The 27,420-nt window shown below is 52.7% G+C and overlaps 1 protein-coding gene and 1 long non-coding RNA gene across 14 annotated transcripts; one reads left to right on the top strand and one right to left on the bottom strand.

Annotated features, from left to right (window-relative positions):
• Nucleotides 1-274: 274 nt before the first annotated feature.
• On the bottom strand, nt 275-26,522 carry ADAMTSL2 (ADAMTS like 2). Of its 13 annotated transcripts, none has more exons than XM_086857809.1 (19): nt 26,128-26,522; nt 24,054-24,165; nt 23,080-23,222; nt 22,438-22,513; nt 21,935-22,037; nt 20,204-20,349; nt 19,978-20,101; nt 18,934-19,014; nt 17,660-17,835; nt 16,419-16,761; nt 15,348-15,729; nt 11,831-11,931; nt 9,875-10,001; nt 7,043-7,256; nt 5,265-5,420; nt 3,558-3,728; nt 3,211-3,387; nt 2,225-2,369; nt 275-1,055 (listed from the first exon to the last, which is right to left on the bottom strand). In XM_086857809.1, exons 2-19 carry the CDS (start codon nt 24,162-24,164, stop codon nt 937-939), a joined length of 2,895 nt encoding a protein of 964 aa, XP_086713935.1. In that variant the 5' UTR covers nt 24,165; nt 26,128-26,522; the 3' UTR covers nt 275-936. The 13 variants fall into 13 exon arrangements, with proteins under 13 accessions (XP_086713935.1, XP_086713938.1, XP_086713939.1 ...); XM_086857812.1 differs by having other exon boundaries at nt 16,497-16,761; XM_086857813.1 differs by having other exon boundaries at nt 11,831-11,925; nt 16,497-16,761.
• On the top strand, nt 10,346-13,673 carry LOC147649714 (uncharacterized). Its single transcript, XR_015278103.1, has 3 exons — nt 10,346-10,627; nt 11,404-11,447; nt 13,180-13,673. It is a non-coding gene; the product is annotated as an uncharacterized LOC147649714 (long non-coding RNA).
• Nucleotides 26,523-27,420: the final 898 nt, after the last annotated feature.

The following is a 27,420-nucleotide window of genomic DNA, read 5'->3' as shown; positions in this document are numbered from 1 at the left end:
GGGACCCCAGAAAGGCCCTTTTCTTACTGGCACCATATGAAATCTCTTTGCTCCCAAACCCCTGAGGAGCTTCAGGGCTGCAGATTCTAAAGCCACAAAACCCCACAAAAGTCCCAAAATCACCCCACTTCTGGGACTTTTCCTTGCATCACTGTCCAAGGAGCTGTCATTGCCCTGATCTAAAGCTTCTCTGCCTCCCCTGGGCACCAGCAAATCCCCAGCCCCAATTCCAGTGTTCCCAGCACTCCACTACAAACTGGAGAATAAAACAAAATACCACCATAAATATGACAACTTTATTAAAATATACATATGAGTACAAATTAATGATTATATGGATAAAGTTCATTGTCTGTAAACAAATATATTAAAAAAGAGCACGTCTTTTTTGTGATATAAAGTGCAGTTATGTTTCCATATTATATACAATATGTCAGCATTGGGGGGCAGGTTGTAAGGACTATGAAACTAACATTTGATTATAAGATAAAATTCTCTGAAAAAGTATACACCTACATATTACAACAAAGGGCTTGAGTTAATTTAACAAAGGAGGATCAGCTTGCCACCACGTTAATTCATCTAACGAGAGCGTGCAGGTGTCGGGATAAATCAGGAGAGTGGCACCAAGCCTGTTTTGTGAAGGGAAACTTGCACTTCCCAGAGTTCACACCTTCGCCTCGCCAACCCCAGCCTTGCACCAAGGGAGGAAAACAAATGACCTTGGGTGTAGCTGGAGTCTGGGGGGAATCAAATATACACGACTTTATGTACAGCTCTGATCCCAGGGGGCTCCCAACGTCCAGCAGCTCTGCTCGGGACCAGGAGAGGAGTTCTGCTTCGGTGGGGACACAAAAGCCAGGCCAAAAGCGTCCTTGTCAGCAGCGTGTGGGACGTGTGGCTGAGTGGGAGGTGGAGCCCTGGCCAAGGCAGGCCCTAGGAGTGGGGTGCGCGGCAGGAGCGGCAGCAGGCTTTGCTGTAGTACCAGTGGCTGCACAGGTTCACCTTGATGGCCAAGGCACAGTTGGTTCCTGCCTGGTCCTGGCAGCTGTCGTCTTAGGGAGGGAAAACACAAGGCATGGCAAGGAAACGAAAAAGAACAGTTGTGAGGTTGTGAGCTCATTTCCCCCCCACTACACAGCAACAACATCATCCCAGCTGTGGCTGTCACCTCCCTGACATCCCCTGGAAGACACCATGGAGCTTCTCCATAAGTATCATTGTCAACCTGGGCAAAGGCAGGCACAGGCTGAGCTGTTCCTTCACACCTGGCCAGCTTTGGGGAGTTTCATTTGGTCCCAGCCCTGAAGCTCAATGTCTTTGCTGTAAAACAGAGCTGCCCAGGGACTGCTGGAGCCACCAAGGCACTGAGCTGTCCCCAAGCCAAGGGCTTCCCCAGGCAGGGATTCACAATTTCTATCCCAAAGAGGCTATTTGAGAACAGGAGAGGGAATCCAGCAGTGTCACATCCAGAGTTAGGAGCAAGTGAGATGCTGGAGACAGGGATGAGGCCAGAGGCTGCTTCAACACTCTCCCAACTCCCTTCAGTGCAAGATTTTGATTCAAACCCATAGGATTTATTCTTAAATATATATGTTTGTTTGTTTGTTTGTTTTTTGTTTAAAATCCATAGGATGCATGAAACCAGGCTGCTCCCAGGGCAAGGTGGCCATGAGGCAACTCCCAAGCTCCATGCCCCATCCCAGATCCCAAGGGAACGGGCAGCCAAGCTGAGCCAGGAGCTGGCCCCAAATCTGTCTCCCATTTTCATACTTTTCTTATTCCATTTCACACTGTCCTTATTCCCAAATCCTATTAAAGGATTAGAACTGTGTGTTTGCTAAAGATCACAGGGACTCAGAGCCAGCAGATGAGTCAGATAACGAGATAGTTACAAATCCCACAGGACACCTGAAGACCAAAAATCATTAAAATAATGTAACAGACGGAACTTCCTCAGCTCTACAGGAGCAGCAGGCAAATCAGCTCTCCAAAGGCCCCTTTTATCTTCAGGTCAGAGCATGATTCTTCTGAGCTCTCCTCTTAATTTATCTCCAGAAGGAGCCAGTGCACAGCCCCGCCATGACTGGGCACAGAGGGAGAGCTGTCCCCGTACATCCTCCCTGGGATGATTATCCAAACAGGGGCAGTGGAAGGTAAGATGCTGGCGGTGCTGCTTGGAGGGATCCATGGGAAATCAAGGCTGTGGGGCAGTGGGGCTCACCTGGTGGCTCTGTGGGGCAGGGCTGAAGGTCACAGGTCTGTTTGCCCACCGGCTTCACCAGTGGGTCACAGCCCCGCACGATGTCCTTGCCTTGGTAGCACTTCACATCCCGCATCCTCACACCGATCCCACAGGTTTTTGTGCACTGGGGGACAGAGACAGGGGATGAGGCAAGACCCTGACACCCCAGGGGACTGTGCTGAGCCAGAATCTGCTCATTGGAGAGGTTAGGGCAGGAGGAGAATGTGGCATCTCTATGCCACACAGCTGTCCCCTTGCTCTGTCTTTGCTGCCAGCACCATCAGCTTCTGCCCAGGGGCAGGTGGATGTGGCACTGACATCCTCCCGCCTCCTGCTGCCCTTCACAAGGGACCACAAATGAGCTGGCCCAGTCCAGGTGATGCTTTGTAGAACATGGGTGGCCATGGAAGCCTCAGAGCAGCAGGAGTGGGGTTGTGGAGTCTCTGCTGGGCCCAGCACTCACTGCGGGCTGCTCTTTGGATGCCTTGTGGAGCTGGGATTACAGCAGGGCTGCTTTGTCTGACTATAGGGCTTGCAAGACTAAACAAAATGAGGCTCCTGGAGCTCGGATCAGGGAGGGCTTTCAGGAAGCCCACGCTCCCTCAGCTTGGACACTTGCTCACTGAACCCTGCCTGGTTTTGGGTTGTGCATGGTGATGGGGCATCATCCCATCAAAGCATCCCCAAATTCTGCATCCCCAGGGCAGCCACCCCCAGTGCATCCCCAGCCACACTGCCAGGCACCAGGGGAAAAAAAAATAAAGAAAATATAAAAAAGCTACAGCTGGCTCCAAACATCCCCTCTAAGTCCTGCTCTCCCTGAGCACAGACAGCCCCAGCTGTGCCATGGCAGGGCAGGCTCTCTGCCCTCAGGGACCACGTCCTGCAGAGCCTCACCCATCTCCTGGGGACCTGTGCTGCAAAGGGATGGGGCAGCACCCCCTCGGGGCTCCCTCCCCACTCACCTCGGACCAGGGTGTCGTGTACCACTTGAAGCAGGGCCGCTCAAAGCACGTGCTCTCCTCCACAGGCTTCTTGGCCACGTCACAGTCAACCGTGTTGCGGGTCTTGATCTTGCCATTGACAATCTCCAGGCAGAGCACGATCCTCTTCTTCACGCCACGGCCACACGTGGTGTTGCACTGCAGGGTCACGAGCAGGGCCTCCTGAGAGCTGCACACCCCAACACCCCACCCTGACCCCAAACCACGGGAGCTGCACACCCCAACACCCCACCCTGACCCCAAACCACGGGAGCTGCACACCCCACACCCCACCAGGACCCCTCTGAGGGCACGGGAGCTGCACTTACCCGCTCCCAGTCCTGTGCCAGCCAGTGTGAGGGGCAGTTCTTGTCCCCACAGGGGTGGATGGCCAGGGGCTTGGTGTCCAGGTTGCACTGGGACTCGGGCACCACGCGCCCATCGCTGGTTTTGCAGTACACGTGCCGGATCATCCTGCCCTGCCCGCAGCCGCCACTGCACTGCAACCACAGAGGGCACTCAGTGCTGGGGATCCAAACCTGACCTGGGGATCCATCCCTGACTCTGGGATCTGTCCCTGACCTGGGGATCCATCCCTGACCTGGGGATCCAAACCTGACCCAGGGATCCAAACCTGACCCAGGGATCCATCCCTGACCCGGGGATCTGTCACTGACCCAGGGATCCATCCCTGACCCAGGGATCCATCCCTGACCCGGGGATCCATCCCTGACCCGGGATCCATCCCTGACCCTGGGATCCATCCCTGACCCAAGGATCCATCCCTGACCCAAGGATCCATCACTGACCCTGGGATCCATCCCTGACCCTTCCCACAACAGGGACAGAGCCCCCCAGGGCTCAGCTGCCTCCCCACACCTGCCTTCCCCAAATTTCAGAGGGATTTTTGGAGCTCAGCTTAAAACAGCCACGGGAAAGCTCAGAGGATCCTTCCTGCGGCCAACAGAGATTCCATCAACACAGAATCACAGACTGGTTTGGGCTGGGAGGGACCTTAAAAATCATCTTGTTCCAACCCCTGCCATGGGCAGGGACACTTTCCACTAGCCCAGCCCATCCAACCTGGCCTTGGACACTTCCAGGGATGGGATATCCACAGTTTCTCTTGGCAATCTGTGGCAGGGCTCAGCCCCAACACCCAGCATCTCTCAGGGCAGGCAAAAGGGGAAGTGAGCAGGGAACCCTGGGGTGGCTCCCAAAGAGGCCAAGGCAAAGGGGAACAGGGAGGTGGCTGCAAATATTCAGCCCCCAGTGCCCTGAGCAGCCGGTGCTCCCCGGCGCTTCCCTGGTTGCTCTTGCAGAGACTCTCAGTGTTTCCTAGCACTGCTGCTGCCATGGAAACTACTTATTTTTAGCTGATGTGAATGTATCAAAACCTGGGTAAAAATAGCTTGGGATGGAGGGGGTCTCTGGAGCAGAACTGTGCGGGAAGGGAAAAAGCTGGGGGGGAGGAAAAAATAAAAAAAAAGAATAAGAGAATACAAGATAAGGGGGGAAGAAAATTAGGGAAAGGGAGGAAAGGAGGAAAGAGAAAAGGTAAAGTGGGGAAAGGGAAAAGAGAAAGAGGGAAAGGGGAAAATTAAAAAGGGAAAAGAGTTAAAAGGTTCAATTTCTGGGCATGGAGCATCAGCATTGCCAAGGAATGCTGTGCAGCAGACAGACAAGAGGATTTTGACACCCACTAAGGCCCTCAGCCTGATCTCTCAGGGTTTAACCCCTGCTGTACCACATCCCCCACAAGGCAGGAGCCCAGGGGGAAGCAACAGGATCTACTGGGATGCTGGATCTCCCCCAGTGCCCGAGCCAGGCTGACTCAGGGTGGCAATGCTGGCAGAGGTGACACGGGGAGAGCCAGAGCAGTGGAATTCCTTGGAGGTCAGCTCCCAGCACAGGCTGCCTGCAGGTTTGTTGGAGCTGGGACCTGCCAGGGATGATGAGCTCAACCCCAAAATCCTCAGCATCAGGGACAAGCCGGGCTGTGCTGGGACACGATGGCCACTGAGGCGGGGTCTCACCGGTCCCCAGTCGGACACTGTCCACTGCCGGTCACACGGTGGCCCCGTGCAGTTCTTCTCGGCCAGGGGCCGGGCGCTGGCATCACAGAGCTTCTCCTCCTCCGAGCAGCGGATGTCCCTGATGACCACGCTCCGCTCCCCGCAGCGCGCCGGGCACTGCGGCCAGGGGACAGGGACACAGCATCAGCCAGGGCTCCACCACAGCTGCCACCTTCAGCCTTGACATCCTCCCCCCACCCCAGATTTTAGCATCAAACTCTAAAAGCACACGTTGAAAATGCACGATTGGCTTCCCCAAACCCCCTCAACAGCTTCAGCTGCATCCTGCCCGAGTGCTGTGCTGTCCAACAGGTGATGCCAGAGCGGGGAAACTCAAGGCTCCAGGAATGCCTGCTCAGAGCTGAGCAGTTTTAGCTGTCACTTGTAGACAGGGTGAGATCTCCCTCACCTCTTTCCCAGGAACAGCCAGCTCCTTTCCATCTCTTGGAGAATGTTTTCCCCCCCGACTGCACGACCGAGATTTTTATGCTGTGGATAAATTTGGCACCGTGCAGCCCAGTGACATTATTTAGAACTGGATTTGAGTTACTACAGTCTCACACACACATTACATTTGCTCCATGCATAACGTAAAGCAGGGAAAAGTGTCAACAGCACAGGGCCCAGACACACCGTGCCGAGATGTTAATCCTCAGAGCCCTGAAATGTGCTTTTTTTAATGCCTATTTCCCCAGCCAACTTGGCACCCCAGCTCTGATGGGATCCAAAGGAGATTAGCTTTGCTGCTGGCTAAGAACAATCTACTCCAGCACTGTCTCAAGCAATCTGTCCCTGGCAAATGCTGGAGGAGAATACAGATTTCTGTAAAATAAACCACTCCAGTTTGTTATACTGGACAAAATAATGCTCCAGCATGTGCTCAGGGAGCTCCTGTCTACCAGCTGGGAAAGTCAAAACATCTTGCACCACAAGGGAATGCACCAGCCCCTCCATCAGCTCCAGGGAAATGATGCACACTGGCTTGCAGGGAAATGGAGATGTTTAAATTATGACTAAGAAGAGTTTCTGGGAGCTTCCCAGGAGGAAGAGCCATATTCCTCGTGATGCAAACCATGGGGCAGGTTGGCACCCACAGAGAGCTTGGCTCAGAGCTCATCTGCTCTTGCTTAGATGAGGTCTGTGCTTGATTTGGGAAGAGGCACCCTGAGGAAGCAGCACTGGTTTGGTTGTTTCCATGAGTTTGTGTTTGTAAGGGATGTGCTGGAGCACTGTCCGTGCTTGGGAAGGGATTCAGGGACACAAACCCTCTCCGCAGGTTTTCCCAAGCAAAGCAGTGGAAGTCTGGAGCAGGGGCAGCACTGTGCCTCCCCACACATCTGCCAGTGGCTTTGGGGACTGGCTAAAGGCACAGCTAGGGAAAGGTTTCATTCTGCATGTGATGCAGGGGAATTGGAGCTGAGGAAGGGAAGTTTTTAGGGATGTAATTGATGTGTGAGTTGGGATCACCTTCCTGGCACATTGGATGTGAAGAGGTTGCCAAGGAAATACTAATGGAGAGATCTGAGCTGTGGGCTCCTGCCCTACCTGTGAGTGACCAATGGCAATGGCATCCCATCCTAAACTGGAGCCAGAGCTTCATTTTAGGGGCAATAATACTGATGCACATTGATCCCCATGCAGTGACGGTGTATCCTGAGAGGCCGACGGCTGTGGCTGGCTACGGACAGGGATAAATGGGGAAAGGGGGAGAAGGCCAGGCAGGGGTGGGCAGGACTCACCTCAGACCACTCAGACATCTCCCACTGGGGCCCACAGGCCGGGTTCTTGCAGACCTTGCGCTCGTCGGGCCGGGCGATGTCGGCGGACTCGCACAGGTCGCTGTAGACGGAGCTGTCGAAGCCGGGGGAGATCATCTTCCAGCAGCGCACGATGCGGAACTGGAACCCCTCCCCGCACGTCCGCGAGCACTCGCTCCAGCTGCTCGTCTCCCACCTGGGCAGGGAACAGAGCCTGTCACCCTGCTGCAGCATCCCATGGGAAAGCCCTGCCTGCCCCTGCCTGCGCTGGGTGAGCTGTGGCTGCCCTGCCACCACACCAGAGGTTTTCCCAAGGGATGGGAAGCGTTAGAATATATTGGGCTCACCCCGCAGACCCCAGCTCATGCCTGAAGGTGAAACCAGTCAGGAGGAAGGGCCTGGCCCAGTGTTCTCGGTGACAAGAGAGCGTTTGTCACTGTGGCTCTGCCAGCACATTCCCCCATCAGGCTTTTTGCCTGTGTTTGACCTCTCCTTTTTTGCCTGCTTAGCTGAGGACATGCCATCCATCTCCCTGCAGATGCCAGCAGTAATGCCACACAGAGCTGCCTGAGCCCCAGTGGGACACAGGCTCGTGTCCCACCATCAGTCTGACTCTGCTAAGCACATGTGACAGGCTGGAAGAGCCAGGATCTGCTCCAAGCACTGCCTGTCCTTCACTGCCACCCTGTCCTGAAAAGAGAAGAGCAGCTTGTGACCGAAGGAAAAAAAACATAAAAGGTAAGTTTTTTTAAAGTATTGCTATACTATATCTATTATATTTATATATATATATTTATTTATATATATTATATGTATACATATATATTTCTTTATATCTGTATATATTATATATATACATATACAGTATTGCTATAATATTATAGCAATTAAAGAATGAGCTAAAAATCTGAATGGATCAGAATTCCCAGCTCCTCTGGAGGTCCCCCCAGGTTCCCACTGCTGCTGTTCTCCGAGTGGGAGAGCCCCAGCCCTGGCTGCCCCCAGCCCTCACAGCCCATATGTGGCCCCAGGTACAACCAGCAGCTGTAGGGACATTTGGAGATGGCATTTGGAGATGTCATTTAGAGGTGTCACCTAACTTCAGAAGAGAAATGAAACAAAGGTCTTCCCCATCCAGATCACGTAAAATTAACTTTTCTTTCCTTCGGAAAGCTTTGCCAGCCCAAGCATCTTCCTGCCTGCCCAAGTGCTGGTGGCTCCCTTATGAGCTCCCAGTGCTCCCCAGCTGAAGTCACTGTAAATCACAGAGCAGCTCTTCTCCCTCACACTGCAAGCTGGAACAGCACAGCCATAAGGAGGGACAGTGTTAGGAAAGACTGGTGGGAGAATCTAAGCACAAAAAGTTCCCTAATGCTTGTTTTACAAAATGACAACAGAGATTCCAGCCCCCATGGTCCCCTCGGGGTGGGTGCAGCAGCACCATTCACCTCCCCAGCATTTTTCTTGCCTCAGTTGCAGCCTGCCCTGGCTCTCAGCCCTCACATGAGAGTTTCCAGGAGATGTTCTACTCCATGTCCTACCTGTCCTCCTTCACAATCACCTGAGCACTCTCCAGGAGCCATCCCTGGTGATGGCATCACTGGGCTCTTGCTTTGTCCTGTTCACACCATTCCAGGGTGTGGATCTCTGGATTTACTCCTCCTTTTACTCCTCCCATAGTCTGACACCATCACAGTCACACAATAGAGTGCCCTGAGGTGGAAGGGACCCACGGGGCTCCAGGACCTGCACAGATACCCCAACCATGCCACCATGTCCCTGAGAACCACGTCCCAAACTCCTGGAGCTCTGTCAGCCTTGGGGCTGTGCCCATTTCCTGGGGAGCCTGAGCAGTGCCCAGCACCCTCTGGGGGAAGAACCTTTCCCTGATGTCCAACCTAAATCTTCTTGACACAGCTCCAGCCGTTCTGTGGGTGCTGACATTGGTCACTGGAGAGAGGAGATCAGTGCTGCCCCTCTATGACCCCTTGTCAGGAACTTGTAGGGTGCAATTAAATCTCTCCTCAGTCTCCTCTGAGCTGAACAAGCCAAGTGGCCTCAGCTGCTCTTTGTATGGCCCCTCTACACCCTTCACCACCCTCACAGCCTTCCTTTATCCCTTTCCTCTCTGGTGGCACCCAAAACTTGACACAGGACTCGAGGAGAGGCTGCTCTAGCACAGAGCAGAGTGGGACAATCCCTTCTCTCTGCCAGGCAGGGGTCTGTCCTGCCAAACCCCCTGTGACCTGCAAACCTCCCAGCCTGCACAGCAGCACTGGGGCTGTCCAGGGCTGGGCAGTGTGGCTCTGGACAGCCTGGCTCCAGACAGCCTGGCTCCGGACTGTGGTCACTGCTTGGATTAAGAGCCACATCAGAAGGAAAACTTTCCAAAGGATTTCCAGCACAAGTTCCTCTCCACACCAGCTCTTGCCCCAGCACAAGCAAACCTCAGTGATGTTTGGGGTGCTGAAGGGATCACAGGGCTGGGCTTGTGGCACAGTTTGCAAGCCCAGCCCCTCCACCCAATTCACTCACACACTCTCCATGTGCCAGGCAGGGCAGGATGATCCTGCACTGCTCGAAGCTGGACTTGCTGGGAGCCCCAGGTGCCAGCTCTGCTGGGATTTATGGAAGTTTTAACCTGACAGCTCAAACTAAAGCACTCAGGAGGAAATTCTTGCTGCTTCCCAGATGGAATTAAGAGAGGAGGGATGGGAGTGCTAAGGGTCCCCTAAATCCATGGCAACCCTCCCCCAAAGACATCCAGGGCAGGGAAAGCACAGAGACTCCAGGAGTGCCCTGTGCAGGAGGTACCTTGGCTGGCACTCCCTCCCAGCACAGAACTCATGGATGGGCTCGGGCCGGGTCATGGCATCACAGTAGGTGTCGTCCACCTCGATCCCATCATAGCGAACACACATGGCGTAAGTGGACATCACTCCTGGGGTCAAAGAGAACACACACACACACAGCTTGGTGAGCTGGACAGCCAAACTCTCCTCCTGCTGTTGTTTTTCTGGTTTTAGCTGCATTTCTCAAAACTTCCTCCTGGTGGAAAGCAGTGAGTTGGAATTTCTGTCCTGTGGGGTGGGAGGGAATATCACAGTGGCCACCCCACCAGTCTGAGCAGTGTGGTTGAGTTTGGCCAGCTCAGAGGAGGGCATGGCCACCCCTGCCAGGGCTTGCCACCAAAACCAATATATGACTAACACATTTTTATAGGAAATACTCAGGGCCACGAGCCTGCTCAGCAGCTCCCACCCTGCCAGGCTGGTGGGTGGAGGCAACAGCAAATGGTCCCCAACCCACTCCATCTGCCCCTTCTCTCTGTGCTTTACACCCTCTTTGCACCAGGTGCTCCCCAGGTGCATCCAGAACTCCAGGCCAAGGCAGGGATCCTGGAAGTTTGGCAAGGAAAACCCTGCCCTTCCTGCTCCCCCTCCAAAGGAGCAGCAGCCGGTGCTGTCAGAGCGAGACCTTTCCCCACACAGCCTCCCGTGCCAGAGTAAATGTTGGGAAGTCCATTCTGGGAGCTGGCTAGGGACCAGGAGGCTGCTCTGGCTACAGGTAACAAGAATTGCAGCTCTGGGGAACATATGGTTTACATGAAACTAAAAAAAGATCTACAGCTCTTGACATGGCCTTGCCTCTCTGCCATACATCAGTGAGAAAAGGCAGCGAGGATGGAGAAATTTGAGTTAAACTTCTCTCGGCTTGCTGCAAACCAGGGCAGAGCAGGCTGGCCCAGCCAAGGGGGAAATTTGTCCAGAGAGGATCAAAGAAGTCAAAAATGTCCTAGAACATGTGGGTGATGGGATCTTGGGGAAAGGGACAGCTTGCAAAGCTCCTGCTGCCAGCATGAGGCTGCTGGACAAGAGCAAATGCTTAAAATGTAAAATCCTCGCATTTGATCTTTCAAGAGATGTCCCTGAGATTGTAAACTCCTCTCTCCCACTCCTTTCCCTCCTTTTAATTCCAGAAGCACTGCAGGTTCTGGATAATTTCAGGGCAGCACAGACAAGTGCACGACCCACACTCCTGATTCATCCCAAAGGATCAACAGGAGCCCCTCACCAAGGGGTGAGGGAGGAGATCAGGCACCTTGAAGCTTTTCAGGGGGAAAAAAGGAGGAATTTATGCAAAAGGAGTGAATTTCTGCCCTGAAGAATAGAGGCTCAGTTTCGATATCCCTGGCATCTCTGTCACTGTTCCAGATTTACACCCTCACAGCTGAGCTAAGGCTCCAGGGTAGAAGGAGTGGGAGAAACAAAACATAATCAAAAAGCCAAATGCTATTATGTTTCCTGCCAGAGCTGAACAATCTTTAAAATTTCTCTTTGCAGGGAAGCAGCTGAACTTTTCAAACCCCTCGAAGCTGTCAAAAAAGGTGAGGAAGGGGGAAAAAAAAGGAGGCTCAGCACAGGTTTGGGGACCCTGCTGAGCCCCGAGGGGGGGAACAAAGTGATGGGAAGTGAAGGCAGCGCTCAGAGCTTCCCAAAGGGAGGGTGTTTGGGGGGATGATGGACACACTGGGCACCAACTCCTGGTCCTCAGCACACCTGAGAGGTCATGGGCTTTGCATGCTCAGCCCCCAGCTCCTCTCCCCACCTTGGCACCCGGGCGCAGCAGAGCTGGGGTGGTGCTAAAACAGGGCTCAGGAGATCCCCTAAACATCACCAACTCCTTCCCATCCCTAACAGACATAAAATGGACTCACACACCAGGTGATTTCAGCAGGTTGTGCAGAATTTGGCTGCTTCTTTTAACTACCTGTGGTGCATGTAGAGCTGCAGGGTTCATGGGAGGAAAGCTTCCACCTGTACATGTCAGCAGCACTCACACCTTGGCCCTTTTTTAACTTCAATCTGTTTCTAGCGATAAGCAAACAAAACAAAACAAAAAAAAAAAAGAAAAAAAATAAAAGAAAGAAACAAAACAAAACAAAACAAAAGGCATTTACAAGGCGAGCGGTGACAGCCCATGACAGACACACACATCTGGCTGCAGTTCGGTTGGGTTTGGGTTTGGGGGGGGATGTGCTTGGTTTGGCTTTGGTTGGGTTTGGTTGTTCTGATTTTTTGGGAGGTTCGTTTGTTTGAATCAATTTTTAATTTTTTTTAGTTTCACAACATACCTGTCCTGAGCCCCAAGTAGAATCCCCAGCCTGGTTAGAGGCAGAGCTTCCACTGTCTAGAAATAGAGAGAATGGGATAAAAATACCCACAAGTAGAAACAGTTCAGAATTTAACAAAGTTTGCATTTTCTGCTCAAATACACCTGGCCCTCGGCACACAGTGACTAAAGGTGCAGTATCTCCTCCCCTGCATCTCCAGGGCTGGGCAAACCCACTCGTGCTGCTCAGAGCAGCAGAGATTTTGGCTGCTCCAATCTCCAAAAGCCAGCACAGGAGTTTCTGAGCTCTCCCCTCAAAGCCCACGGATTTTTGCCACTCTGTTTTTGGTCTGATTTATTTGGCTGGCTGTCGGGTGGGGAATTTGGATCTCTCAGTTCCACGCTGTGCTCAAACACAGAATGCCACGGGGAGAGGAGTAACAGAGTCAGCCTGGGGTGAGAAAAAACATTTATCCAAGCAAGAATTGCAGCTGCTCCCTGTGCTGGGAGGGGGGAACACCTCCGGGATACTGCACCTTTACAACAAAAGGCTTCGGTTCTGTTCTCATACCTTTGTCCAAACCCTTGAAACAGCTACACTGGAATAGTGTACAAGGTTGTATCCTCACATCCAGTTGTCTCTGGCCTGGCAGGATATGCAGCTTGTATGATTTCTAGGCAGCAGAAGCTCTGAAATTGCCTTATTTAGTTGTTTGTAAGAAAAAGTTGTGGTCCATCTATCAAATCAACCTTTAAAAGGACACTGTTGAGAATCCAGCCATTTCCTCTCCAACCCACCCTCCTTACACCGCCAACACTGAGCCTCCAGAAGGATTAAAAACAACAATCTCATTTTCCCTGTTGATTTTGCCTCTGTCAGTTTGGCAAAGGGTCACTTCCTGCACTTGAAATGGAAATGAAATTAATGTGACTTATTTTATTTTTTATTTTTTTGGTGGAAAAATAATAACCTCAGCTCATTATAATTAATGTTTTATCTGCCACAGCAGCTCTGCCTGGGGACCCACACCAGCTCCTGATCCCTGCCCTGTGCCACCAGCTGCCACCCAGCCAGGAGAGGGCTCACAAATGACACTTGTCATTAAAACATAGTCCACATCTGCTTTTTGTACTTTAATTTGCCTGGAAATGTTACCCATATCCTCCAGTCTATATCCTGCCCTCCAAGGCATGAAAGCAAACACCAAGTTATGCTGTGACCAGAACTCCTCTGTCTTGAAAAGGAGAAATTCTTCAAAATAAGCTTTATCCCACATCTGAGGACAGTAAATCTTTCAACAGTGTGCCTTTAGTGTATGTGGTCCTAAATAAAGAGCTTCTATGCATTACAAGGTCCCAAGGACAAGATCTTTCCAGAAGAATCAGAATTTGGGCACAGGGCATCATTCAGCTCATTTCCAGCAAAGACAAAACTGCCACTTTGTTCTCCTCTAAATGCAGACAGCAGCCCATTGTCCAACAAAACTGTGGGCATTTTCTCTTTTATTTTAATTTTCCTCTTTATTATGAGCTAAATAATAAAGTCACGCATTTGTTTCCCAAGCTTTCAATCTGCTTTTCAAGCAAGATACAGCACCAAAAATCAGCACCAGTCCCTCACCCTCAACTGAGCTCTGGGCTGCCCCTTTTCCCAAAACAGTTTTCACAGCAGAGGAATAACCCTGACAAATGCACACAAACACCACAGATCAGCATCCACAGTCCCTGGCTCCCATTTCTGTGTTTTATTTCGTTTTTTGTTTCTAAGCAAAGGGGCAAACTCGTGGTGCCTGCCACAGGCTCAGCCCTGGCTGCACACTGGGATAGAGAGAGCCTGGATCTGTCCCAGCACACCTCAGGAAGGTTTTTAGATCCTCCAGGAGAGGAAAAGCAGCACAAGAGCCACCAACCCTTCCATCCCAGTTGGATTTGTTTCCAGAGAGGAAATAGGACACTCCACACTGGTGCAAGGTGCTCCTGTAACTGGGTACCTCCATCTACACTACAAGGCTTCAGTAAGAAATAAACTCTCTACCTCGAGCCAGCACTGTCCCACATGGACAGACTGGTTCCAGAGAGCTGAGCTTCCCTTGTTTGTTCACCAACAGGGAATGAAAATGAACAAAAAGCCACAATCCATCCCAAACTGATCTTGGGAAGGATTTGAGAGGTCTCAAGTCCAACCTCCTGCCCCAGAACTAGGCCGGGCCCACAGGGCCTTGTCTTTTCCCAAGGATGGGAATCCCTCACTCTGCCTCACTCCAGAAAAAGAGATTTTCCTTGTGTCCCGTCCCTGTTTCCTCCAGCACAGTTCTGGCTGTCCCCTCCAGCTCCCCCCTTCCTGGTGGGACAACTCCAGTCCCCAGAGCTCAGGGCACACCAAACCCCACATCCCACTGTCAGTATGGGCTTTATCCCACTGTGCTGGTGCCAGCAGGAGCATTCATGCTGACCTCAGGGGCTGAGCTGGAGCTCCTCATCCCTCATTCCCACCCCGGAGATCCAGGTTAGTGATCAGTGTTACAACAGCAACTGGGCTTGAGGAAATAAATGAAAAGTTGAGGGAAGTTATAAAGGCCTGGGAACAATCAGGCTGTGCTGACATGTCCCATCCCACCCTCTGGAAGTGAGGTGCAAGCTGTTTTGCTGCCTTCTTCTCTCCCTCCCTCTTCTTTTTGTCTCCAAACAGAGGCACCCCAGCTGCCATCCCAAGTGAGGAGGATCATGGGTGGAACTCAACAGGGTGGGTGAAAAGGGGCCAGGACCAACTTCTGCTGCATTGGAACTGGGAGGAAAGGGCTGGGGAATGGGAGCAGGATGTCAAGAGAAGGCAAAAGGAAGGGGCTTCCTCATGGCCATGGCTCTGGCAAGAAGCTGTGACAGCAGGGAGCAAGGCCCCAGCTAGCAGACATCAGCATGGACTTCCCAACATGCCCACCAAGGGGAACGTCGAGTTTTCCTCTTGCTTAAACGCTCTCCTGACTTCCTGCTCCCAAACCTCAGGCCCTTCCTTCCCAATTAACCCCCAAGAGAGCATTTTCACCATCCCCCCCACCCTCCACTTACCTCCTGCTTCCAAAGAGATGGAAACCATGCATTGAGCACTACAGAGGGCTATTACGAGTCGAGAACAGCAATAAATCGCATTTACTGTAATTAAAGGCACGTCTCCTACCTTGCTTTGTGGGTTCTGTTCCCCTGAGGGCTGCTCATGCTGACGGTGCCGTTTGAGAGCGGTGTCTCTGCAGAGGTGTTGGTGGCCTTGCCGTTGCTCAGCTCCATGAAGGTGCTGTTGACCGAGTAGGTGACGAGGCCGTCGCTGTCCTCGTAGTCCACGTAGAGGCTGTCAATGGGTGACCCCAGTGAGTTGGTTGGGTCTCCCTGGGAGAAGATGCTGTTCATGGTCATGTTGAGCAGCAGCTCCTTGGAGTCCGACGCCTTGCCCAGCAGCTTGTCCGTGATGGCGTTCTCCAAAAGGAACTCCCTGGAGCTGAGCCTGGCCTCGAGGTCTCTGTCATCATGGTCTGTCTGGTAAGTAGACCTGGTTACGTTTGAATCTAGATTGGAGCCAACACAGGGGGGAAACCACAGTGACAACCACAAAATGCATGGAGGCTGGGAGGGAAAAGCAGCCCGGAGCAGCGGGGACACGCCGGAGCCTGAGCAGCCACAGGGGGGGAGAGAGGCAGGGGATGGGTTCTGGGGAGGGGGAATTCATGGGGTTCTCAAGGGTGTGCAGCTTTGGGGGGGTTTATCCCACTATGGTGTGGCCAGAGGGGAGCTCAGGACCCACCAGCACTGCCCAAAGCAATAGCAGAGGTGAAAGGAAGGTGCCCTCCTGGCCCCACAGCCCATGCAGCCATGCTGGGAAGGCACCCCAGGCACTCTGGGGGTGAGATGCCCAAGGGACTCAAATGGGAAGGAGTTGCTGAGGGCTTTGGAAGGGTGGGAGGTGACGGGAGATGTTGTGATGGGGGGTTTTGTGCACCCAGGGCTCCCTCCTGTCCTTGGCATGAGGCAAAGCACAGCAGGGCACCAGCGGGGAGATCTCACCCAGTGTCCACCCCCCACACGCCCCCACCAGAAACCAGAATCTGAAGGGCAAAGAGGATTTGTGAGCAGAGATGTTTTAAAGAACTTTCCAAGGTTTCCAAAACACAAACCAGCAGAACCACCAGAGGTAGAAACAGAGCATTTCTCAACAAGAGCTCTGAGAAGCAGAACATTGAGGCCCAAGTCTCCTTACCTTGGGGTTGTTTGCCCTTCAGTTTTGGCTCACAGTCAATTGTTTCTGCTCTTTCATAGACCTCATTGGTTTCCTGACCTTTGCTCAAGTTTAAATCTTCCTCCGTGTCCTGCCTTCCAAACACCTGGTTCTCCAAGTCTATCCTTTCCCTGGAGATTTTCCCAAAATAGGTTGCATTGTGCTGGATAAAGCCCAATGGCACGTCTCCATCCAACTCTCGGCTCTCCTCGCTCTCCGACTCAGAGAAGGTGTAGTAGATGGGCTGTAGATTTTTTGAGTGTGGCTTCCTCAGGAGAGTGTACTCAAATGTGATGGATGGGTTCTTGCCATTTTGATTCCAGACCTAGCAATGAAATCAAGTCATTAGCGGGTGCAGGGGATTTGTGGCATGCAAAGCATGGGATTCGTCTTGGACCTGACAGCTGGGGAGCATCTGGTTTGATAATTCCAGTCTGTTTTTCCTTGACAGTGCCAACTTCTTCCTGCTGGAGCCCAGCACCCTTTTCCAAGGGTTATTTGGCAGTGCTGCTGTGGGGATTAACCCCAGCTCAGGAGTCACACTCCCTCCTCTGCCACTGAGTGACCAGAGGCTTGGGGCAGCCACTTCACAAGACAAGACAAGTGGCTTGCAAAGCCACCTTTTGTGGCTTTATGAGGAGCACGCCCTCCCCTGCAGCTGGTACACCCCACTGGGGCTGGGGACTCCCAGCTGAGGCAGCCTCACATGGTCTAATGCTTTTTAAGCACCCAAGCAACGCTTCCCCTTCCAGAGGAGCCTGGGGCTACCTGGAAGATGTTAGGAGTTGGGCTCTGGCTGGCTGCCCAGAAGAAAATTAATGGACTTTTCTCCAAATACCTGGTTTTACATGGTTTTCTTTCGAGAAAGAATTGGGGTTTAAGTTTTATGCACTTGTCTAAGCTCTCTGGCCCAGTCTCTTATTTTTGTTTTTCCTGCCAGGTAACTCAGCTAAAAATGCCAAGGAGCAGAAGAGAAATCCCCTCACAGTGTCTGAGGCATCTTCTCCCTGGGGAGAGGAGCTACCAAGCCCCCATTCACTGCTCACAGCCCTGCCTGAATCCAAGAGCACCAACACAAGTGAAGTAGGGCTGGGTAAGGAACTGCTCCCACTCCCCTCCTCATGTGAAATCATGGCAGGGCTCTGCTCACAAGCTCACCCCTTCCTCAATCCAAGGTGGATTTTCTCTTTCCCATCATGAGAACATGAGAAGTCAAAGCTCACCATTATGTTCAGCCCTTGATTTGTGGGTCCCTGGGCAACAATGTACTCGATCCCGGTCTCGTAGACATCCATGGGCCGGCGGTACTTGAACACCGTGCCTGCAATGTTGAAGTTCTTTGGACTGTCCACTTTATAGTTCCCATTGAAGAAATAGTACCCAGCTTCATCAGCCACAGCTTCAAAGGAGAGAGAACAGTCAGTGCTGCCACATGCAAGGGCAAAGCTCTGGATTCTGGTTTGTTCAGGGGGTAAAGTCAGAGTGTCACAGCAATAAAATGAGATTCTCCTTCATGGCAATGCATTGCTCATCTGTTTGCAACACACACAATGTGAGGACGTGCCCAGAGTTCTGGGCCACGTGTCTCTCCACATTTCAAACCCATGGGTTTGTGGCTCACACTCACCCCTGGCACCTGTCACCCCTTGGCACCAGCCCAGCAGGAACACACTGGCCAAGGGCAGGAGCTTCCTCCTTGGGAGCTGATATCCCCTGGGCCAGCAGTGGCCCAAGACAGGTCATCCTGAGCTAGCCCAGGGACTGGCAAAGCACATGAAGCCTTTTTCAGCCATAGAGTCATCCTACAATGGTTTGCATTGGAAGGGACCTTGGAGCTCATCTGACTTCTGCCACGGGCAGGGACACTTTCCACTGGACCAAGCTGCTCAAAATCCCATCCAGCCTGGCCTTGAACACTTCCAGGGATGGGACAGCCACCTGACAGAAGGCACGAGCCTCTGAGGCAGCAAATGTGCTTTTCTTTGCTAAGTCTGGATTTTTCCACACTGCTCCTGAGCAGCTCTGTCACCTCATGGGTGTGTGGTCACCAACACTTCAGCAAGGCCACGTGTAGGTCACATCCCCTTGGTGCTGTTGTCACTGCACATTCCCCAGGCAGGGGAATATTCAGGGGATCACAAGAGAGGTGAAGTCACATCTGTGATCCAGCACCAGGGCGTCTGCCACACCCCACTGAAATCCCAACAATATTCACCAACATTTTCTGCTTTAAAGCAATCAAAGCATTGACAAACATAGCCCAGGTGCTCAGACTGCAGAGAGGAGCAACACCCTGGCTCGGACAGCAGGGCTGGATCTACATTGCCTACAGATTTAACTCATGTCTGCAACAAACAGACTCGCTGATCCTTGTGGGTCCCTTCCAACTCAGGATATTCTGTGATTCTATGACAAAACTGCATCCAGCTCCACATTGGAAAAAGCATTATCCAGCATAGGCATGCATCCTAGGGAAGTACCAAGAGGTTATACACACCCAGAACATCTGCAGACTTTTTCCGTTCCACTATCTGGATATCCCTGGCTCCGGCGGGAATGTGCGTTACCAGGGAATAGCCTACGGGAAACTACGGATTAATGAAAGGAACTTTGTAACCACTGGTCTGAGCGAAGCCCTCCTCAGGCAGAGCTGCAATCTATCTAACACACAGGCCTGGACCCACGTTTTTAATGAGCTATGGATTAAAAAGCCCCAACCCTTCACGTTTTAGGCTGCAAACAGGAGCTTATTGGTAATAGAAAAGAAAAATGTGCGAGTTGTGTCCTGGTTTATGGAGGAAAAACACATCCAAGGGGGAAAGGATTAAATTCTTACATGCACAAATATCATGTTTATCTAAATTGGTGTAAGAAGGGACATCTGCAGATGGTTTTATTAGCTAGGGAGGCTGTTGTGTGGTTGAGTACTGATCCCTGCATTAAGCAGTGCTCCCAAAACCCCAGCAGGAGATGGGAGCTGGTTTCTCCTCTGGCTCCCCTCTGCTTAGCACCAGACAGGAGATGGGACAGGACAAATCCTCCCACAGCACGAAAGTTCCTGCAGTTAGCTCCATCTCACAGAGCATTAATCATAATTCCTGAATTAGATTGTTATATTTAGGACATGTAGGTTCAGCTGCTTTACATCACAGTGATTTTTGAAATCCTGGTCTTTCAAGATATTGTTGCTTCCTGTTATTACAAATCGTTTATTTCCAGTCTTACTGGGTCATGAGTGTCCTGTTTTTGGCTAAATGACTAAAAAAGACTAAAATAGATACCAGCCTCTTGCATAACCCTTTTGCACCGCTCATCAGAGACCTCTGGTTTCTCACAAATACCACGCAAATTTCCTGTTTTGTTTTGTTTTGAAGAAGGTTTTCTCTGCCCAGAATCACAAGCAGCATTAACACACATAGAACACGTGGGAAAAACTGAAGCTGGGCAGTTGGTAAGACCTGAAAGCAATTTACCAAAAAAAATGAGTCCATTCTAAAGCCCCAGCCCTCTCAACTCAAGCCCTCAGTCCCCAAAGCCTTACCAAGATGAGAATTTCCTTTCCGGTAACTGCCGGTTACGTGGGTGCAGCTGCTCCCATCTCCTTGGCAAACTCCACATTTATCCAAGGTGTGGGTGGAAAAAAGAATGCCATCACAGCCAATGGGCTGAAAAATGCACAGACAGAGTGCTGAGGGTCAGGCAAACGTCGCACCCATTGCGATTCTCTGAATGCTACTAACAATATTTTTGCTATAATGTTTAACAACCTCACATTTTCCAGACACGCAAACCCCTCGGAAATCCGTGTATTTGCAGGATGTTCCATCCCTGGCCTGAACCATTAACTGTCTCTGACCATCCACAGTGGTGCAATGAAGGTCACAAGGCTTGCTAGAAATGTGAACATAGTCATCTAAGGGGAAAGGATATAAAGAGAGATTCAAAAACAGCAGAAACACCACAACTTTCATCCTACCCAAGCCAGTGAATCTCTGCCAAGCTAAACAACAGCAGAACAACTGCAGAGCAGTGAGGGTTCAGAAGCTGCCATCTCTTGTGGACAGACAGGACATGGCACTTGGACAGTGGGACAGCTTTTGCACAGCCTGGCAGGAAGAGATGCCCCAGGGATGCCAGGGGCAGCACAGCACCAGCCCAGGGCAGGCACTGAGGCAGCAGCAGCACTGCTTTGTGCAAGGACTCATATGTTACACAAAAACGTGCATGTTCACGTAGCAACACTTACACATGGGTTAAATTTACAGATATATTGTTGGAAATACACATGTAGGACTATACTCAAAACCATAGCAACTCAGAGCATTTTGTAATCTATAACTTTTCCATAAACATTCACCCAAAATGGACTTAATTCGCTCTTTGCTTTCTGCAGACAACAACTGTCTGGCAGCACCCACCAGCACAATAATCCTACATTTTATAATATCCACAGGAAGCAGATGACAAACTCGTATTTGCACCAGAACACCAATGCCAAGTGTTTGTCTCCCCCAACTCCTGGGCACTCAGAGACCCACTGGCCTGCACACCCAAGCAAGGCAGCATCAGTGTCAAAATATTCTGCTGCAAATTCCCCAGGAGCCACAGGAATGCCTGCTTAAACACAAAACAATTCCTGCAACGTCTCTGGTGAGTCAGCTTGAACAGCAGATGTGTTAAAGGAAATTGTCACCTTCAAGGGACAAAAGCCACCAAGGAGAAATGGCTCATGGGCCAAGTTCTGCCTTGCTGACCCTGCCAAGGTTGGCAAGCCAGGGGCTTGGTACACAGGGAAATTATTTTGATAAAGATAATTGTTCTTGAGTATGTACAGAAACACCTCAAACAAAGTTGCAGGATATCCCATCTCTATTTTTAGGCACCCAAACATGAATCTGAAGAACCAGAGCTCAGGAGCCTCCTCAGGAGAAGGGTCCTGGCTTCCCAGTAGCTCTAAAGCTCATCCATGGCTTGTGTTTAATGCTTGATTTTGATGGGAGTTCAGTGCCTAAAAGTTCAATAAAATCTCCATTTCAGAGTCCCAAGTTGTTTCTGCAGTTCTGGCTCACTCCAGATGACCAAAGTGACCGGCTGCATCTCAGTGACATTGGACAGAGCACCCAGAGGGCGTGGGAGAGACCAAATATCACTGAAAACAGCAGAGCCAGCAATGGCCCTGGCTCAAAGGACACTCATCTGGGTGAGCCTGACTGTTCCTGCCACACAGCCCATCACCCCCTGCTCTCACATCCTCCTGCAGCCTCTGGTCCCTGGGAGCTGTGACCAACACAGGCTACAGACATGAATTCATGTTACTATTTCATTTTCAAGCTACCCTGCAGCTGCCAAACAAGCCTTTGAACTCAGGAGACAGCTGATTGTGCCTCTGAAAAACCACTTTAAGACAGCAAAGGAGGAGCCTTCCTGCGGCCTGTAGCATCATAACTATCAAAATATTTGGCTGAGCATTATGAAACATACAAAGAATGTCTTGTTACCAGGATATAAAGGTTTCCATTGATACGTCCTGCCATTATACACATGGGAGTTAAATGATGAGCACTGCTCCTCTCGAAAGCTCCTTCCGTTCACAGGGCACTCCTAGAATGGGATACATTAAAATCCTGAGGGAAACAAAGTGCAGGAGAGGTTTCTGGCACATCACCACCAGCTGCAAGGAGTGTTTCTATCACCTTCCCCAGCCAGGGCCACATCCTCCTCCTCCTCCTCTTCCTCCTCCTCTTCCTCCTCCTCCTCCTCCTCTTCCTCCCCCCACTGCAGGAACCCCTGGAGTTGCCAGAGCCACTCTCTGGTTTTTATGGCAAAATGCCCAAAGACCAGACACTGGTGATGGGCACCAAAGAAGGGAACCCCCAGCTGCTGGGAGGGGCAGCAGGGTGACAGCTACAATCCAAAGGGTGTCCCCTCTCCAAGGGACCCAGAAATGCCACACTTGACTTTCCACACAGAGTGTTCCCAACAAGACAAAGGATATCCTTACTTGCACTTTGCAGAGCTGGTATCTTTTGGATGTTCCAGTGCAAGTTTTATTAGCCAGCCCACTCACTGACTTCCTTCTGAATAAAGAAATGGTGGTTAGACAGGGGGCATAAATCGTTTTCCCTTGTTTAAATGCATTTATTCTCTGCCTCTGTAAGGTCAGTGTCCCCACAGCAGAGCCACACAGAGGTCTGTCAGTCTCCCTGGGGCTGGTAGCAAAGATCTCTTTGGTGGTCTCAAAGGCGGCTTTGTCACCTGCATCATCAACTATTCCAGGAGGTATCATGGGATGAGGGCCTGGGCACAAGGTTAACAAACTGTCCAGAGAGGGAAGAGCCAGGCACAGAGCAGATGGAATCAGTGGGTCCCCAACCAGCTCTGCACCAGGGGGTCCTCGCTGCTGTGCCCCAAAACCTCGAGAACAGGCTCAGTCTGTGTCTGCTGCCCCTCTGCACCAACCCCTGCTGGAGAAACTGCAGGGCCAGCACAGGAATCACTCCTGGCAGGGATAGCCAAAGCTCAGGAGATCACCTCCTGCTCAAGCAGGGCTTGCCAGACACATTTCCATCAGAGCTTTTCTCTGAGTGGTGTCCTTTTGGGTCAGCCAGCCGCAGAGCCCCTCCCCAGCCCATGGGTGCTGTACCTCTGCCTCAGGCAGTGCCTCTCCTGGGATTTGACACCTCCTCCACAGGTCCTGGTGCACGCTGTCCACTTGGTCCACTCTCCCCACCAGTAAGCAGTGACATCTGACCCCTCCTCCAGGCTGTTGGACGTCTGTGTCAGGTCCTGCTCGGAGCACAGGGTAGGGAAGAGAAGCAGGAGTCACATCCAAACTTCACAGCCTGTGTTGGGACGCCGAGGGCACCCCTCCCCTCCCAGCCTGCCCCACTCAACCCAGGCATTGCCTTCTCCAGCTGAGGTCAAGCCTGAGGTTTCCACCCCTGAATTCTTGCAATTGTGTTTTCATTACAAAATTGGAATGAAGTGGCAATATTTGGGATTCCTCAGGAAAGGAAATTCTCATTGTTTCACTCAATTGGCAAAAACTGAGCTCCCAAACAACCCTAAACTCTCCAAAACTTTTGGTGCTCTCTGACTCTCGCTCCACAGAGAATTCAGGGAGCTGGAGCTGCAGCTGAAAGCTCCACTGGAAGCTTCAACAAACCCTTGCAGAAGCTGTCTGCAGCAGGAGAGGGGGTCAGGGGCTGCCAGCAGGGTGAAGGATCCTGTGTGCTCTGTAAGCACAGGTTTGTCACTTCAGGGGGGTCCCTGACACCCCCACCTCCCACACCCTGCTGTGACCATGCATCAGAGGGCAAAGGAACTGCAAATATTGCATGCAAAGTAAATGAAAGCTCCAGTCACTGCAGAGAGCAAGGAGTGATGCTCACCCAAGAGCAGGGCATGGCTCCAGAGTCCTTGGAATGCTCTGTGAATGCCCTTAGCCATGGAAAGTACAACTTAGGTTGAGCCCAGACTAAAGGGCAAGTCAGAAGTCCTCACAATTTTTGGAGACCTGGTACGTGCACAGAGCAGCTCTGCAAGCACAGGGGATTCCCATCCCAGACACCAGAGCAGTTTAAAGCCCAGAGACCCCCAAAAATTCGATACTCTTACCTGAGCTATGACAAAGACAACGTTGCCCACAAGAAGAAGGGCCAGGGTGCCTTTCAGCTGCAACTGAGCACTGATGGAGATGCTGCTCCACCTCCACTTGGATATCTTCATCCTAGAAAGCAACCAAACACTGCACTAAGCACAGCTCCCACCCAGCCCCATGACCAGCAGCAGGGGCTGCTGTGCCTGGGTTCCACAGCTTTGCTGCAGCATTCCCGCTCAGCTCAGTGACACCAACCACCAGTGACTGGAGCCTGAAGTTTTAATTAATTAAAAGAAGCATTAACATGGTATAGGTTTACTCCCCAGCTCAGTTTTTATCTGTTAAACCACAGCTTTGCACTGGTTTCCAGTGGCTGCACCTGACACTGCTCCAAGCCTGCCTTGGAAGAGAGCCTGGTTTACACCAAAGCAAGCGCTGCACAGTGAGTAGCCAGAAGTGTTCCTGGATCTCTAAAAGCAGTGCATTTAAATATCCCCATTTACAGGACTGCTCCTGGAAGAATGAGGTGGAAGGCTTCAAAAACAAAAAAAATGCAATTAACCATTATTCCTCCTTTTTTCATTTATTCCACTCCAATTCCCCTCGGTTCCCAGGGAAGACGTCTGTTCTTATAGAAAAGACACGACCCACAATTAAAGAGCAGAAATGAAGTATCCCAAGTGTCAGCCTTTCATCTCTTTCTCCATCTGCCTCATGAAAGAGAATAACCCAGAATGGCATTTTCTTAAATAAAACCCAGCTCAAAACCACAATAGGTTTTATTGTGAACCCCCCTGCAAGAGGCAGAAAGGAGCAGGTTTCAGGAAATCATGCTTCCAGGCAATCAAAGCAGATCGTGTCTGTAAGGAAACAGAAAGAAAAAATATCCTCCCCTAAGCTAATTTCCCTTGAAAAGCAGCTAGACACTATCTTTGGGAAGCAGGGGGGTGGGAGAGGTGCTGCTCCCAGGGAGAGAGGGCAGGACTGCAGACCTGCAATATAAAGAACTTCTTTCCTACTCATTTTTGTTGTGGTTTTTTTCCTCTTCACAAAGGTTTTTGTAGCAGTTTTGAAATCACAGAATTGCCAGCAATACCAGCCCTGCTTTGCTGTCTGGCTTAGAAAAATTACCAGAGGGCTTCCAGGTCCCCAAATCCGCTCTGCAATCTCCCCGGGGGAGAGGTCCAGCATGCTAAAGAGACTTTCCAAGAGGCAGATCCATTGATTAATGGGAGCCCAGAGCGCTTGGCCGGGGATCCCGTGGACAGGTGGCCGAGCCTTGCCTTACACTTGGTTCTCATTAAAGCTCCCAGACACTCCTGACTCGAAGCCAATACCAGAGCGCGCTCGGAGTTTATCCTACAGGCGCTCGGGGCTGCGCGGTTCAATGAAGGGAAAATTGAGAAAGGGGGGCGGGATGTCTCCGAGCAGCATCGCGGAGCCGGTTCCGGGGCAGCCCCGCACGGGCGATGCGGGATGGGGATGCGGGATGGGGATGGGGATGCGGGATGGGGATGGGGATGGGGATGGGGATGGGGATGGGGATGCGGGATGGGGATGGGGATGCGGGATGGGGATGGGGATGCGGGATGGGGATGAGGGATGGGGATGGGGATGGGGATGAGGGATGGGGATGAGGGATGCGGGATGGGGATGAGGGATGGGGATGCGGGGATGGGGATGTGGGATGGGGATGCGGGGATGCGGGATGGGGATGTGGGATGGGGATGCAGGATGTGAGATGTGGGATGGGGATGCGGGGCTGGGATGCGGGATGTGGGATGGGGATGCGGGATGCGGGATGTGGGATGTGGGATGGGGATGCGGGATGCGGGATGTGGGATAGGGATGCGGGATGGGGATGCGGGATGGGGATGCGGGATGGGGATGCGGGGATGCAGGATGTGGGATGCGGGATGTGGGATGCGGGATGCGGGATGTGGGATGCGGGATGCGGGGCTGGGATGCGGGATGGGCATGCGGGGCTCCATCTCCGCGGAGCGGGCAGCGGGGAAGGGTCCGGCGGGGAGCGACCCCAGCGGGGCCGGGATGGGACGGGATGGGACAGGACGGGACAGGACGGGACGGGACAGGACGGGACGGGACGGGACAGGACAGGACGGGCCGTACCTGGAGGCGGCGGGGCCGGGCAGGACGATGCTCCGGGGCCGGGCGGGAGCGGCGGCGGCGGCTCGGAGCGGAGCGGAGCAGCGGCGGCCCCAGACGCTCCCTCCTCCCTCCTTCTCCCTCTCCGACTTCAAAGGGCAGCCAAAAGCGCCGGGGCTTCCAGCGAGGAGGAGCCGCCGCAGTGGCTCCCCCCAGCCCGCGCCGGCCGCTCTTATAGCGGAGACGGGGGGAGGCAGGGGGGAGAGCGGGCGGAATTCACACCTCTCGGCCCGGGATGCCCCCACCCCGGTTAACCCCTCGCCTCCCCCGGCGCCGGCCCGCGGCCGCCAGCCGGTTTCCTGAGGCGAGAGCGGGGGGGCACAGGCGGGGGGAGCCCGCACCGCACGCATGCGTTCCCGCTGCTCCACGCATTGCCGGGCCCCCCCGGGAATCCCAGCGAGGATGCTGAGCTCGCCCCGCTCCCCGGGGACCCTCTGCAGCATGCTCTGTTTGCCCCCACCCCCCGGAGGATGCTGAGCTTTCCCCCCTCCCCGGGCACTCCTTGGGAGGATGCTGCTCTCCCCTCCTCGGGACCCGCTGCGCTTCCCCATCCCGGCACCCCCCGGAGGATGCTGCTCTCCCCTCCCCGGGACCCGCTGCGCTTCCCCACCCCCGGCACCCCCCGGAGGATGCTGCTCTCCCCTCCCCGGGACCCGCTGCGCTTCCCCACCCCCGGCACCCCCCGGAGGATGCTGCTCTCCCCTCCCCGGGACCCGCTGCGCTTCCCCACCCCCGGCATCCCCCGGAGGATGCTGCTCTCCCCTCCCCGGGACCCGCTGCTCTTCCCCACCCCCGGCACCCCCCGGAGGATGCTGCGCTCCCCTCCTCGGGACCCGCTGCTCTTCCCCACCCCCGGCACCCCCCGGAGGATGCTGCTCTCCCCTCCCCGGGCCGCACAGCTGTCCCCACCCCATCACCAAAAACTCCCGCTGCCTTCACGGGCATTGTGCAGCCGCATCCTGCCTCTGGGATGGCAGGGGAAATGGCTGGATACAGTCTGCCAGGCTTTTAATTTCACTTGCTGCTTCAAAATGAACCAAATCCTCCAGGTCCTGAGCTTTTGGGGCCGTTTGGTACAGCACAGTGCAAGTCTTGCTGCTTGAAACAGTTTTCTGCCATGCAGAAAATAGAGTCAGAAAATCGGTTTGTGGCACATCAGGAGGCATTTTGGATGGGGACAAACCCATCCATTCGGTGGCTCAGTGACAACCACGCACA

Source organism: Cyanistes caeruleus, chromosome 20, assembly GCF_971803275.1.
Source record: "Cyanistes caeruleus chromosome 20, bCyaCae1.hap1.1, whole genome shotgun sequence".
NCBI lineage: Eukaryota > Metazoa > Chordata > Aves > Passeriformes > Paridae > Cyanistes > Cyanistes caeruleus.
The sequence above is the reverse complement of the archived record's forward strand: the minus strand, read 5'-3'. Positions and strand labels throughout refer to the sequence as shown.

Coding starts and splice junctions, on each gene's coding strand:
- ADAMTSL2 (XM_086857809.1), bottom strand. CDS start 24,164: ATGAAGATATCCAAGTGGAGGTGGAGCAGCATCTCCATCAGTGCTCAG. Junction 22,514..23,079: donor AGGCACTGCCTGAGGCAGAG/GTACAGCACCCA, acceptor TTCTTTATTCAG/AAGGAAGTCAGTGAGTGGGC. Junction 20,102..20,203: donor GCGTGTCTGGAAAATGTGAG/GTTGTTAAACAT, acceptor TGCATTTTTCAG/CCCATTGGCTGTGATGGCAT.